The following is a 13,513-nucleotide window of genomic DNA, read 5'->3' as shown; positions in this document are numbered from 1 at the left end:
GGTACACGAGGTTCTGGGTAAACAATGGGGACAGTGTCAACCACTGTGGGCTAATTACACATCCGGATACTCCGCCAAGTCCCAAGGGCAGACTTCAAAAGACAAAAACAAGCTGGCATTCTCTGGTGGGGCTGCAGACTCAGAGACAAGCATTTGTTGAGCAAAAATATCACCAGTGCTTCCTATGACAAAAGAGGAGGCACTGGCGTGGGGGCTGGGGCAGGGCTCCAGGCTTCCACTGCTCACTCACCAGTCTGTCCAGGGGGAGAAGTGGTCCCTGCTTATGTTGCACTGATGCACCTACCTTGACTAATGCCTGGGGCCTCAGCAGGTGTTGACAGGAGAGGTGAACGGAGCCAGACTTGGTGTAGCACGGTGCTGGCAGCTATGCCCTCAGCAGTGCCCAGGCTCCTATACATGCCAGCTCATCTTAAGAAGCAGATGGGGAGTGCGGGCATGTAGATCACAGGGCCCTGAGAGGACAAGTACAGATCATGGCTACAGCATGCCTCTCCCCTTCCTTAAGTCATAGAGGTATGTCTGGGAGGAACAGAAAATTCATCCAGAGCCCGCTACATTATCTCTCGCAGGTGGGACTCGTGTCCCCTGTGCTTCTCACTCACAGGGCTGGTCTAGACATTCTTTTTATCAATTCTCTAGCATCTTCTCCTCCAACTTACCAACAACCAGAGAGTAGGATCTGATCTTAGCTAAGTTCAAGAGTCACAGAGCACTTCCTTCACAGCGGGCCCAGAAACATGTGCCAGGTTCTCCGACCGTCACCTGTGGGACCACCATGAGCCCTCTCCAGACTCAAGGACAGAGGCCGTAGGCCGGGGGAACACAGCTTCCCTCACTCTCCCCAGCAAAGGTTTCCACGTCTCGGAAAAGGCATCTCACCCTCTTCTGCCTGAGGGACAGCACAACAGATACACCGGGAAACAGAGCTGAAGTTGGGGGGGTAGGCAGCCCAGAAGAGCTCGTCTGTACTTCCGAGGCAATGTGGGGCCGTTGACTTAATCACAGGGAAAAAGTGAGAATGAACATTTCCCTGCTCTGTCCCATACACCGTGATACGCCTTTCCCTGCATAAGGAGTTCATTCGGAAGTCCCCGGCGGTGTTTCTGATGTCCTAACTTGGCATGGAGGCTGTCGGGCAAGAAGAGAGGGCCTGACCAGAATAGGTGCTGGGCCTGGGAGGCAGGAGACACCGGCTCCAGCCCCAGCTCAACCAGCTCCTCGTTCCGCCTCTCGGGGTTCAGCATCTCATCTATAAGCAAAGGGATGAGACTGTCCCAGGACAGGCTGCCCAACAGAAATGAAATGAGAGCCATGTAAATAACGTTTCCCATTTGCCACGTTTAAAATGGTAAACAAAGAAACAAACCAACAAACAAAAAACAAATACTAGAAACTGATTTTAAGAACAGATCTTACTTAATCTACTGTATGTAAAATACTATCATTTTGACATGTAATCAATATAGGAAGTAAAGAGATAGTTTATATACTTTTACTAGACAAGCCTCAGTGTCTGATGTGCATTTGACCTAGAGCACATCTCAGCTCAGTCCAGCCTCCTCCCCAGTGCTCCTAGCATCAGTGGCTTTGGCTACTTTATTGGACAGCAACCCCAGGGGTCCCACCATGGTCATGGCTGTAAAGCGGGAGTAAGTGTCCACACTAACCCTAAAAGGATCTCTCTGAAACAAAGGCGGATTCACTTTGAAATGTCTGGAAACCGGCGGGCTGCATCTCCATCCCCCCTTGGCTACAAGACAGACTTCTTCCTTGCTGATCCCTTTATGGATGTAGGGAAGCAATCCGGCACAAAGCCAGGGTGGACTGGCCTCCAGGTAAACTTACCTGCTGTCTGTGTCCAGTCCCATGAAGTCCTCCTTCTCAAACGGGATGCAGGGGAGGGGGATCTTGTCCCCAGAATTCTTGGGGCCACCATCCAGCCACTTGGAATTGAGCAAGATGAAGAGTGACTCAGTGAAGTCCTCGATCCTCTTCTCCACCACCCTGCAGTCCTCTAAATTTGAAGGCAACGTCGGTGCGCGGCTGCTCGACTTCCTCCACATGCAGTACAAAGACAAAGAGCTGAGAGTCATTATCGAGGTGCCATACAGCTCCTCTGCACGTGGAGCTTCTCCAAGGCCTTGGCAGAGAGACAGTCGGTAATGGTGACAAGGCCCACGACCTTGCAGTGTTTCTGGAAGACGCTCCACCCATTCTCGGGCACATAGCGGTGCCTGTAGTGGATACAGAGTGTCCACTGGGAGCCACATGGGCTGATATGGCTCACCGAGGTGAGTAGCTGATAGATGCAAAAGAAATTCTCCTCTGAGATGATCTCCATGGTTTGGACTACAACGGGAAGAGTCTGGTGGTCCTCAGCACACTGCACGTAGTCAGGGATGCTCATGTTGCAGGCCCTGCCGAGACAGGAGAGGAGATCGAGGTACATACTCTGCTGTGTGCTATGGGCCCATCTGGGTTGCGGTGACCTGGTGTGTACCAGACAGAAGGCAAGGGAAGCCAAAGCAAATCCGGGGGTACAGTTTGTCCTCATAGTCTGCACATGGCTACTGTAGCTCGGATCACATTACCCAGCTTTTGGTCTAGGCTTCCTGCCTCTGCAGAGAAAGGTCATTTCTTATTTTCTATTTCCAAGCACCTAGCAAGGCCCTGATGCAAAGTCACTGCTCAAAAATGCTGAATAAAGAAATGAACAAAGGAAATGCTTCCCCAACCCCCTTCAGCAGAATATAAAGAGAAGGACCACAGTAGGATCAAAAGATCTGGATTCCTATTCAATTTATTTGAACCCCTTAGCTTCATAGTAATGGATAAGAAAACTTGCCTTGGGGTAGAGGGTACTGTTCATTGGTGGAGCACATGCTTAGCATGTACGAGGTCCTGGGTTCAAACCCCAGTACCTCATTTTAAAAAATCAAACAAATAAATACACCTAATTTCCCTCCTGAAAAAGTATTTTTTAATTCAAAAGTCAAAAAACACCTTGCAATTGACACAACATTGTAAACTTGACTATACATCAATTAAAAAAAATCCATGCCTTGCAAGAATATATCTGGATTACGGATGTTTGCAAATGTAAAATGCCTAGGGTACCACCTGCATAAAAAGTGGTGACTGTACAATTGTACTATCCCCCCTTTATGAGCTATTCTTCCTTTGGGGGAGTTATAACCTCTCAGAGCTAATTTTCTCAGTTTAAAAAATATAAATATTTCCTGGTTCTCAGTACTGCTGAAGAATCAGATAACCCTAAGAAAGCATCTGACCCACAGAATTTACTCAATAAATGTTTCTTGAATGAATGAATAAACAAGCAAAGTGAATGCTGCTCCCTGCCAAAGACCATCATAATGATACTTCCTGGGAATCCCAAGCCCACGTTCACCAGACTCTGCACTAACAATGTGGGTGACCTGGGCAGGCCTGTGTGCTTCTCTAAGCCCCAATTTAATCGTGGATAGAAATGAGGGCAATAACACAAACCTCAAATTGTTAGTGAGTCAGTAATGAATTGTACCCCAATATTGCAAGATGGAACCATTAAGGAAAACTGGGCAAAGAGTCCATAGGCTCTCTCCATATTATCTCTTACTACCACATGGGAATCTACATTACATCTCAAAATAAAAAGTCTAATTTTTTAAAGAGGTTTTCGAGGTTAGGTGAGCTCACTGTCTCAAATAAGGAACACACAGTACAAATAGGACAATGCCCAGCCCATGAGATACACTCAGTTAACATTCCCACTGAGCCCACTAGTCCCTCCAACTTCTAATGGTGTCCACTTCCAAGAGCCCATGTGACCATCCTTGTTCTAATTTTCTATTTGTAATTTTTTTCTTTTCATTAAATACAAACACCCAATTCCATAGAATTCTTACCAGATATCATGATGGCAGCCCTTCAAAACCTGACCACAGAGATCATGATGGCAGCCCTTCTTGGTGAAACAATAAAATGAATAGCCATTTTCACAAGACCTCTGAGTAAATCTACTAGGGAACTTCATCCTGGACTGAGGAAGAGGACTGGGGAGGAGGGGGCATTCAGGGGCACAGAGAATCATGGGCCACCTGTCCCACGATGGACTTTAGACTCACCCTCACCCTTCAGGAACTACTAAATACACACAGACAGAGTGCTATGGACAAGATTTTTTTTTTTTAAACAAATCCCTGAATCCCTAGCAGGTCTTGTTTCTACCCATACACAAATGGCTTATTTGCATAATGTTTCACAAAAGCCTTAAAATATTATCACCCCAACTTGACACATCAAGAAACTGAGGTAGAGTAGTTTATCACATTCTACAAGATTAGAGAGAGGCCACGTCAGACACCGTATTTAAATCCAAGCCCCTGCTCCAGTGCTCACACTAGAAAGTGTGACATACTGCCCCTTTCCTGCCCTCTCCCTGCAATCAATCTCTGAAGAGTCTTTTCTGTGTCACCTGGAATCACAATCACATTCATTTTCCACAAAGAGCTATGTCACTCCTTGGAGGACTTTTCAAAATCTAAAGGGTTGGTTTGAGAGGAGAGATTTGCATTTTCTGTTTCTCAAAGGAAACATGGCTTTAAAAGAAACTGAAAAGTAGTTATCTAGTCTAAGCCCTCATTGTGCAGAGAAAGAACCGGAGGCTCAGAAGAGATGAGGAAAGGGCCTTATTAACAAATATTGCCTCAGCGCAGCACCAAGCCAGACCTGGCACTTCTAGGGGAGGATCTGGAAGGCCCAGGAGAATGAGTGTTAGAAAACAGAAAGAGAAGAAGCATACAAGGCCCCGTCTCTTCACCACCATAACATGAATTTCCACCAAATTACCCAGAATGGGTGCAGCCAATATTAAGTTTGTCAAAAGAGGTTATAGAATTCTCAACCATAGTGGAAATTCGAACATTTACTATGCTTTTTTCCCAGTTCAAGCATCAATTCAGTGGGCACTCTGTACCAGGGACTACACGAGGCCTGGGGTTCTCCCAAATACAGATCTCTATTACCACGTGTGCAAACCACATTAAGGCCACCAGAAGAAAAGCGCCCACAGATAAGATGGAATTACTGAAACTGAAAGCAGCAAAAGAGCATATATTACTAGGAAAAACGGTGCTCCTAGTAATGGACTCATGGACATAGAAAGCAAACTGTGTTTAGCAGGCAGGAAAGGGGGGATTAACAGATACAAATTAGTAAATATAAAATAAATGACAAGGACCTGCTACATAACACAGGGAACTATATTCAATTTCTTGTAGTGATTTATACTAAAAACAATCTAAAACATATATATATACATATGCATATGTTTATAACTGAATCTCTGCTGTACACTTGAAACTAACATTGTAAATTGAATACACTAAAATAAAAAATAATTTTAAAAAAAAAGTAAAAATAAATGCAATGCCATTAAGAAAAAATAAAAGAACTCTCTAATCCCCTTAACTGTAGGTGGTCGAGAAATCTAGCTGCAAACACCAAGTCCACTGGATCACTACAGCACTGGCTGTCACTCTTTCTGACCATCAGAGAGTCACTTGCTTCACTGAGGTTACTTTTCTCTTCTGTGAAAGGCTACAGTTGCAACTAATGATGTATAGAATCTCATCATTCACAAGCCCAAAAAGTAGTGAGGACTTCACATGGGCCAGGCTCTGGTCAGATGAAAAGATAGGGTCCCAGATATATTCATGGGTAGAAGAAGTTTATGCCATAAAGGTATAAATTCTTCCTGTTTTGATAGACAGATTCATTTCAATTCTGGTTAGAATTCCTACCAGATTTTTCTTGGAATATAACAAGTTAATTTATGGTCAGGAATAGCCAAGAAATTTCTTTAGAACCACCACTTGGGAGGGGTGGATAGGTCATTCATTTCCACTGCTCTTTCTGAAGTGATGAAAACGTTCTGGAATAATAATGCATGCACCACTGTGAATATGCAAAAAGCTGCTGAATTGTACCATTTAAATGGATGGAATTCATGGTGTGTGAACTATATCACAATAAAACTGTCCTATGAAAATTATTTCTTGACAATTATTTTTCAGTTTATACACTAGTCTGTCCCACAATTTAAGAAAAACAAAAAACCTAAACAAGCCAAACTCTGCCAGGAGCACTTTAGGGCTGCAATATGCCTGGGTCTCCAAGGCCTCTGGTGGTGCTGTTCCTGTTAACGCACAATAGCTGGGCTGGGCTAGTTAGGGACTGTAACTATCTTTTGAAAATCGAGGATCACTCCTTTCACCCTGGGAGAGGGAAGGAAGGAGGATGTCACAGCCTCATGCCTTCAGCACATTTTTAACAGAACCAAGCCCTGCTTTCACCACTGCAATCCCTCTCACTATAAAAACACGTGACATCAACAAGCACCGCCATCATAACACCTGAAAGTGTTCAAGGTACTTACCTGAGGCAGAAACATGGAGGGGGGAGACAGAACCTCGCTTAGCAGTGACGCTCCCTTTTCCCGACTCCACCAGGAGAAGCTGGGCGTTAGAGCCGGAGGCTTTCAGCCCAGGTAGCAGCGCCCACGCCACAGAGCTGGTCCTCAGGGAGCGGGAAAGGGAGAGCAGGGCAGCCCCGGGGTCGCGGGGCAGGGAAAGCGGGGAGGGGGACGCGGGCTGCAGCCTCGCTCGGAGGACAGCCCCAGCCCCAGTCCCAGGCGCCCGCCCCCGTCCGGGTCCGCAGACCCCGCCCGCCCGGGACACAGCCCGCCCAGGGGCGGGGACGGGCCGCCGGACGAGAAGAGGAAGCCCGGGAGGAGAGGACTAGCGGGAGGGAGAGGGGAAGGGGACGCCAGCCGCGGACTGAGGGGATCCCGGCTGGGTGAGAGATGGCAGGTGCACACCAGGCCCTGGACACTGTGGCCGGGACGCCGGGGCAGGTGGCGCTGGCAGAGGGGTCTGGCCTGAGCAATTCATCTGAACACGGGCTGACTAGCGCCCTTGGGGTCTGTGACAGGCGGACCGCCCTCCCGCAGCCGCCTGACCCCTTTCCCAGGAGCCCCCCACCTTGCACTTCCACAGTCAGAGGCCCCGACCCCAGGCAGGAACCAAAGGCCTACCGGGCGACGTAGTTGAGAAGCCTTTGGGCCCGATCCCCGGCTCGGATATGGAGCTCCCAACCAGCGGACCACTTGGCACTGACTGCGCATGCGCAGGAGGGCCAGCGATCCTCTCTGGGTTCTGTGAGAGAAGGTGGGACAGCGAGGGAGGGAGAAGATGGGAGCGGGTGGAGAGGACGGGAAAATTGGAGGGATACAGATGGACAGGATGAGCAGAGAGAAGGAAGGGATCTGGAGAAGGGAGGGTCTTAGAGGAGTTGGAGAAAAAAAGCTTTACCTCTGGGGCACCCCTAGGCGGCAGACCTGCCTCTGTACCCTTCTGCTACCCTTCAAGCCCCGCAGCTCAATTTTACCACCGTGATCCAACCCTCCGTCCGATGCTTCTGCAGAAACCCTAGGGAGATCACACCCGTTGCCCCCACGCGGAGCTGGGTTTTCTGTTGCTCTGAGAACCAAGCACCCGCAGGTGTTGTCGCTCAGAACTACCTTGGGAAGAGCACATATTCCCCTTTTACACGCTGGGAAACAGGCAGGCAGGATCTCTGCCTTAGCTCCACTGTCCCAGGTGTTGGGCTGGCGGGGAGCGGGATGGTACAAGATCAGAGCCCCAGACAGAGCAGACTGCCTGAGTGTTGGTGCATAGTCCCCATCCCTCCTGGGTAAACCATACCCCACCCTAGTGGAAACATCAAGGGCTCACAGTAGTTCCCTGGGTGTGGGAGAGCTGTCCTCATGTGAAGGAAAAGTCCAGCTGGGCTAACAAGCTAAGTCACAAATCTAAGTGTGATAAGTGTCAGTTTACTGATCTAAATTATGCTGGGCTATCTCGTAAATCTGAAGTTTAGTGTCAGTTTATTGGCCTAACAACCTAACTCGTAATTCCAAGCTCAACAAGTGTCAGTAATGTGATCTGTTACAAATTGATAAGCTCCAGTGTACTTATTCCTTGCTTTTTGTTCTTTGAGCCTTATTGGCTAATGCCCCCTTACTTGTAACTAAGCCTTTAAAACCTCATGTGCACGTCTTGGAGGTACTCAAAACTTCGGAGCCGAAGCCCCTCTGAGCCCACCGGCATAATAATTCTGAGTACTCCAACACTCCGATTGGTGCTTTTGTCTTGGCTGGCCTGTTTCCATAACACTCAGCTCCAGTGCCCAGCTTTCTAGGTAGATAGGAGTGTTACCAAGTCGAAATTAATTCTCCTCAGTGCAGGACAGGCCAATAAGTTGGGAGACCAGATGTTGGGGCATGGAATAGCAAGTTTCTGTAGACCTAGATGGCAAACTAATGTCCTGGAAAACCATCTCCCCAAGTCACAATTCAGGCTCCTTTCCTATGTGCTTGGTTAGTGCAAACTTCTTGGTGTAGGAATTCCTTCTTGTTAGAATCCTTTCTTCTTGCAGCTATCTGCGTGGGTCAGATCCCTGTAAACCTCCAACAAAAGAAACGTTATTTTCTATTCTGCAATTTGCTATCTTTTAATGAATGAAAAAGTGTTAAATATCCTTAAAGGTCAGAGCCTTCAGAATAGGGTCTCCTGTTTATTTCAGGCTCTAGGCAACATTGTTTTACAAGCAAGATGAAGCCTAGGTGACAGAGCATAGGGTTAAATTCAAAGGAACAAATCTAATATGGAGTCAGATTTGTTCTGTTATATTACCCGGCCAGATGCCACTTGAGGATTTAAACCCCTTTAAGTTAAAAATAACTAAAATTTTAAAGGAATTTACATACATAGGTGGGAATGTGCAAAGCATATCTGGAAAAGCACCCAAAGGATAGTAAACAGAGGCATCTCCAGAGAGGGCTGAAAGAACAGAGGATGAGGGAAAACTTCTTTCACTTGTGTATTTTTGTTCTCTGAGTTTTTTTTAAACCATTTCCTTGTATTTCTTTTTCAGATAAAAGAAATGTGTAATGGAGCAAAGGAGTAATTAGCTTAGCAAATACAGCAGCCATGGAATCATTAGTCATCACTTTTGATTTAAGCCAGAAAGCATTTTTTGACTCTCTCCAATGTGCTCTGTCCTGTTTTAAGACTTCTATTAATATTATTATTATTATTATTATTATTATTATTATTATTATTATTATTATTATTATTATTACTATTACTACAAGTACTACTACTATGACTATTACTATTATTACTATTATTTTATGAAATAATAACACGGTTTACCTCACCCCTGCCCATGGCTGGTGGAAAACCAACTGAGTTTTTCTTGAGTTGTTTTCCAAGGAGTAGAGATGAGTTTATAAACAGAACACATCTTCAGGGCAAAACAGGCAGTGTGCATTACCAGCAGGCCAGACAGCAATGAAGGGTTTTCAATAGAGGCACCCAGAAGCTGAGAGAGAAAGCCTCCAGGACACTACAAAAAGCTGCCCAAACTGCCATCTCCATGGTACTACTGAAATAGGAAAGAACAAATCTGACTCCATATTTGATCTGTTTCTTTGACTTTAACAAAGCCAAGTTAATATGCTCCGGTCTTTTCATGGGTTATGATGTCACAGAGGAAACGGACAGGTCAACAAGGAACCACTCTGCCGTGATCACGGAGCCGGGGAAAGGGATGGGCTGCAAGATGTATGAAGCAGCCACAACTGTGCCCGTGCTTCTAGGCAGGTATCCAAAATCGCCTCGACAAGGTGTCAAACATTTGTGCCCATGTCCTCATCAACAGACATGTATTAAAGACAAATGGAAACATATAAAAGGCCAATACCCTTGCTGGGTACACCGTCCAAAGAACAAAGTCTCAGTTTGACAACTGGCCATCTCGGTTCCATGGGATTCATTCTTGGAGAACCTTAAAAACCACTCTTCTGTCCTCAAGAATTGCTGCATATTTGTCCTATCTTTGGCTCAGGGATGCAGCACGTTCAAGTGAACTTTAATGTCTGCACAGATTTGACTGTCTTTTTCCAGGTTCACTTGTCCATTCAAAAGAGGCCTGAGCTAAGTCCATCCTCCGTAAGATCTATTCCCTCCAGTGACAGCTCATTGAGCCTGCAATTAAAAGCCAAGTGAACAAGACTGTCCTCAGCTAAAAAGTTCACCGATCTTTCACTGTTTTCTTAATCTCCTCTCCTGGCTAATTGCAACAGACTAACACCTCCCTCCACCAAGATACCCAACTATGTCATTTTTCTCCCCAAAGAGAAAATAAGGTCCATAAAATAGGAGACAACTCCATAGTCACCTCTGAATTCTTAGCATATAGTAATGTCAATAAATACAACTCAGATTATTGTTAGTTTCCTTTAAAACCTTTCTGGTTATTTGAATGAGACCTTGGAAGAGAGGTGTTTGCTGTCCAGTATCTTGATCCACAAGACTCTGGAGGCCTTTTTCGGAATAGCTGTTCACTGATTCATTCAAAATACAACTTATCAATCAAGGAGTAGCTGTGCTTTTCTGCCAGGAGTTTGTGGTCACTCTCATGCCAGAACAGCTTTAAACTATATCCTTACTTTGGATTTGTTATTTTTCCCCTCTTCCAACAAAATTGACTTTTCTTACTTTCTTGTTTTGAAGAATTTTTTTTTCCTATTTCACCCTTTAGTAAAGCAAGATTCTCAGGATGGGCTTGGCCCATTATATGATCACCCATCCAACTCCTAGTGTGAGAGGTCTGGGGCTCACATCCCTCCCTCCTGTCAAGGCAACTGAAAATCAGTTCAGGAGCCAACCAGCACACCACGGCTTCTAACGCTCACGTATCTCTCAGAAACCCTGCTTTCTCGTTTGTCTTGGCTTCTGAGAATTTTCCCTCACTTTCTTGACAATGAGTTGTGCAGCTTGAAAGATGAGGAAGGAAGGTTTTATTTCTCAATCAGCATTTTAAGGAACTTGTGTAATGAAGGTTTTCAGGAGTTTCTAGTACCCTCCATTGCCGAGACAGAAAACACACTAGACATTTTCTAAATTTAGTTCTCATGTGCATTTTTTCTGTGCTTTTTTTTTCTTAACTGCTAACAGACATTTTTTAATTAAAAAAAAATAAGGCCCCAAAAAGAATAGAACACTGAAGGGGCAAACAAAATTAAAGGGCAAAGACAGAAAAATGATAACTACTCTACAAAGTTAATGTAATACATACACTATGTATCAGATCAGCAATTCTCAGTAACAGCTAATTGAAACATGACCATGAGGTAAAATTTCTCTCCTGTCAGGACATGGCCAACAGAAAATACAATTAAACCAACAAACTAATTTCCTAAGTCTGGCGAGGTACAGAAGTCTACAAGCTAAATGTGTCTTATTCTAGAAAAGAGGGAGTCTCACCAGCTCTTTTCTGTGGAGCCTGAGCCCACGGGAGGACGGTGAAGTGAGCTCTGTAAGTACCCAATTAGCAAAGTGAGTGATGAATAAATAGACGTGAGCTTTGATGACAGAGATAATACTACTATTCGTTTGTCCTTTAAAGTATGACTTCACGTTCAGTGATCAATACTTCGGCGTCCTTAGGAGTTGAGATTTTAGGAAAATGCACAACCTGGGCCCAGATCTCCTCTTTAAGCTCGTGACACTGCAGTTAGTTGTCTCAAAGGCAGCTCCAACTCCACATGCAAAGAGCTGACTTCACGGTGTTCCTCCCATAGCCGTCCTTACCAGGGCCCCTGGTCGGAGGGTAAGGTCTCCCTGCGTCTCCCAACTCAGGCCCATCACTCACAGATGTGAATGGACCCCTCCTTCAGGGACCAGATATCCTCAGACACCGAGTCCCACCACCCTCAACTGACCTACCAGATACTCACTGGCACTCACTCAGCACTGACTCTCTGCTGGAGACCACGCTGCACACTGCACAGTGTATCTCACTGGATCTCCACAACAGTCCTGGGAATTGGGTACATCACTGCTTCAATTGATTAGATAAATTGTTTCACTTCCTTGCGTGCGTCATTCAAACTGACACGGCTACTAAGCCACAAGCCTGGGCCTGAAAACCACTTGAAAATTGGACACTGCTACACCTCGCAGCCACCCTACTCTGACTCATCACATCATCTCCTGCCAAGCCTTCTAAATGTTTCCAAACATTCTAGAAGACAAATATGAACTATGAGAGCACCCCACTCTCCTACTTAAAATCTGTCAATGATGGTTCACTCCCCTTAGGAGAAAGCCCAACCAGGCCTGAGCACAGCCTAAGGCCCCAGCATCCGCTTTCCCTGCACGGCCGCGCCGCCTCACCCACCACGCAGCTCTACACGTGCCGTGTCTAGGACAGGGATGCTGACTCCGCACAACCCAGGGCTTGTCTCACTCGAACAATGATCACCTTCTTCAGTGTTCATCTTCTTCATTGCTGACTCTCACAAAAATGTTTTCTCATGATGAATCAATATCTTTTTCCTTACAACTGCCCATCATTAATAATGAGCTCCCCCCAAAGAGAGAAGACCTAATTCTCAGTCTCCTTATCTGTAAAGTGAGAATAACAAGGAAATATGTGAGGTTTCAAGAGAAATAATATTCATGTGAGGCTGAGGGACAATTCCATCATACAGTAAGCATTCAATATGTGCTTACTTAATATTAATAAGAATATATTGCATTCTAGCAACCTTCAATCAATGTTTTATGACTTTGTCCAACAGACTACTGACAAACTGTTGGACGAACCACTTTGAGCAGATCAGCACAAGCATACTGGGAGAGGTAAGTGCTGACTCCAGTTACAGCTGCAGCCACCCAGCACTACGGGGCGGGGGCAGTTTGCTCAAACTCTTACATGTTGCTTGAGCATTTAGTTCTCATTATAGAATAAAGACAGTTGTTCTTTAGTCAAAGCTCCTGAAACATAAATCTTCAAAGATTGATGCAAATTAGGTTTCAAGTACAACACTCTCACTAGAATTTATTTGAAAATTATAGTCTTAGCTACTCCGCACATCAAAAGGGCATAATCTTAATGTATCTGACTAAATACACTGAAAGGGTTGTTTAAAAGTAATTAAGAAGAAGCCATTCAGAATAAGCTCTCAGTATCATCTGCACAAAGACCCACCCAAGGGTCTCATTTCTCACTTCCACATAGGTGTTTTCAAGTAGCTTACCTTGGGTCTTGGTTTCTTATAACACGGGGCGGGGAATAGTTGTGGATAGATTTATGTAGCAAATATATACCAAGGGTATTTGTTGTGAAGGAATTCTACAAATAAGAAGATTGATACATAGTCCCACCCATAAGAAATTCAGCCTTTCCATTTACAACAGCATTAAAAATAAAGTGAGAGATACATTTAACAAAAATTTACAAGATTTGTACATTGAACTTTTTGAAGTATCACCAGAATAAATTTTAAAAGATCTACATATATGGAAGACATCCCATTTTCGTGGAATGATTGACAATATTATTAAAAATGTTAAGAATCCTC

General features: G+C 45.1%; 1 protein-coding gene across 1 annotated transcript in view; it reads right to left on the bottom strand.

Annotated features, from left to right (window-relative positions):
- LOC140694982 (uncharacterized) overlaps window positions 1–13,513 on the bottom strand; it is a 151,108-nt gene that overhangs the window by 22,659 nt on the left and 114,936 nt on the right. The window contains exon 14 of the mRNA XM_072957975.1: window positions 1,867–2,438. Coding sequence (XP_072814076.1) covers window positions 2,114–2,438 — 325 coding nt within the window. The 3' untranslated portion in view covers window positions 1,867–2,113. The remainder of the gene's footprint in view (window positions 1–1,866; window positions 2,439–13,513) is intronic.

This window comes from Vicugna pacos, unplaced genomic scaffold (genome assembly GCF_048564905.1).
Source record: "Vicugna pacos unplaced genomic scaffold, VicPac4 scaffold_116, whole genome shotgun sequence".
Lineage (NCBI taxonomy): Eukaryota > Metazoa > Chordata > Mammalia > Artiodactyla > Camelidae > Vicugna > Vicugna pacos.
This window is presented reverse-complemented; position numbering and strand designations above follow the sequence as displayed.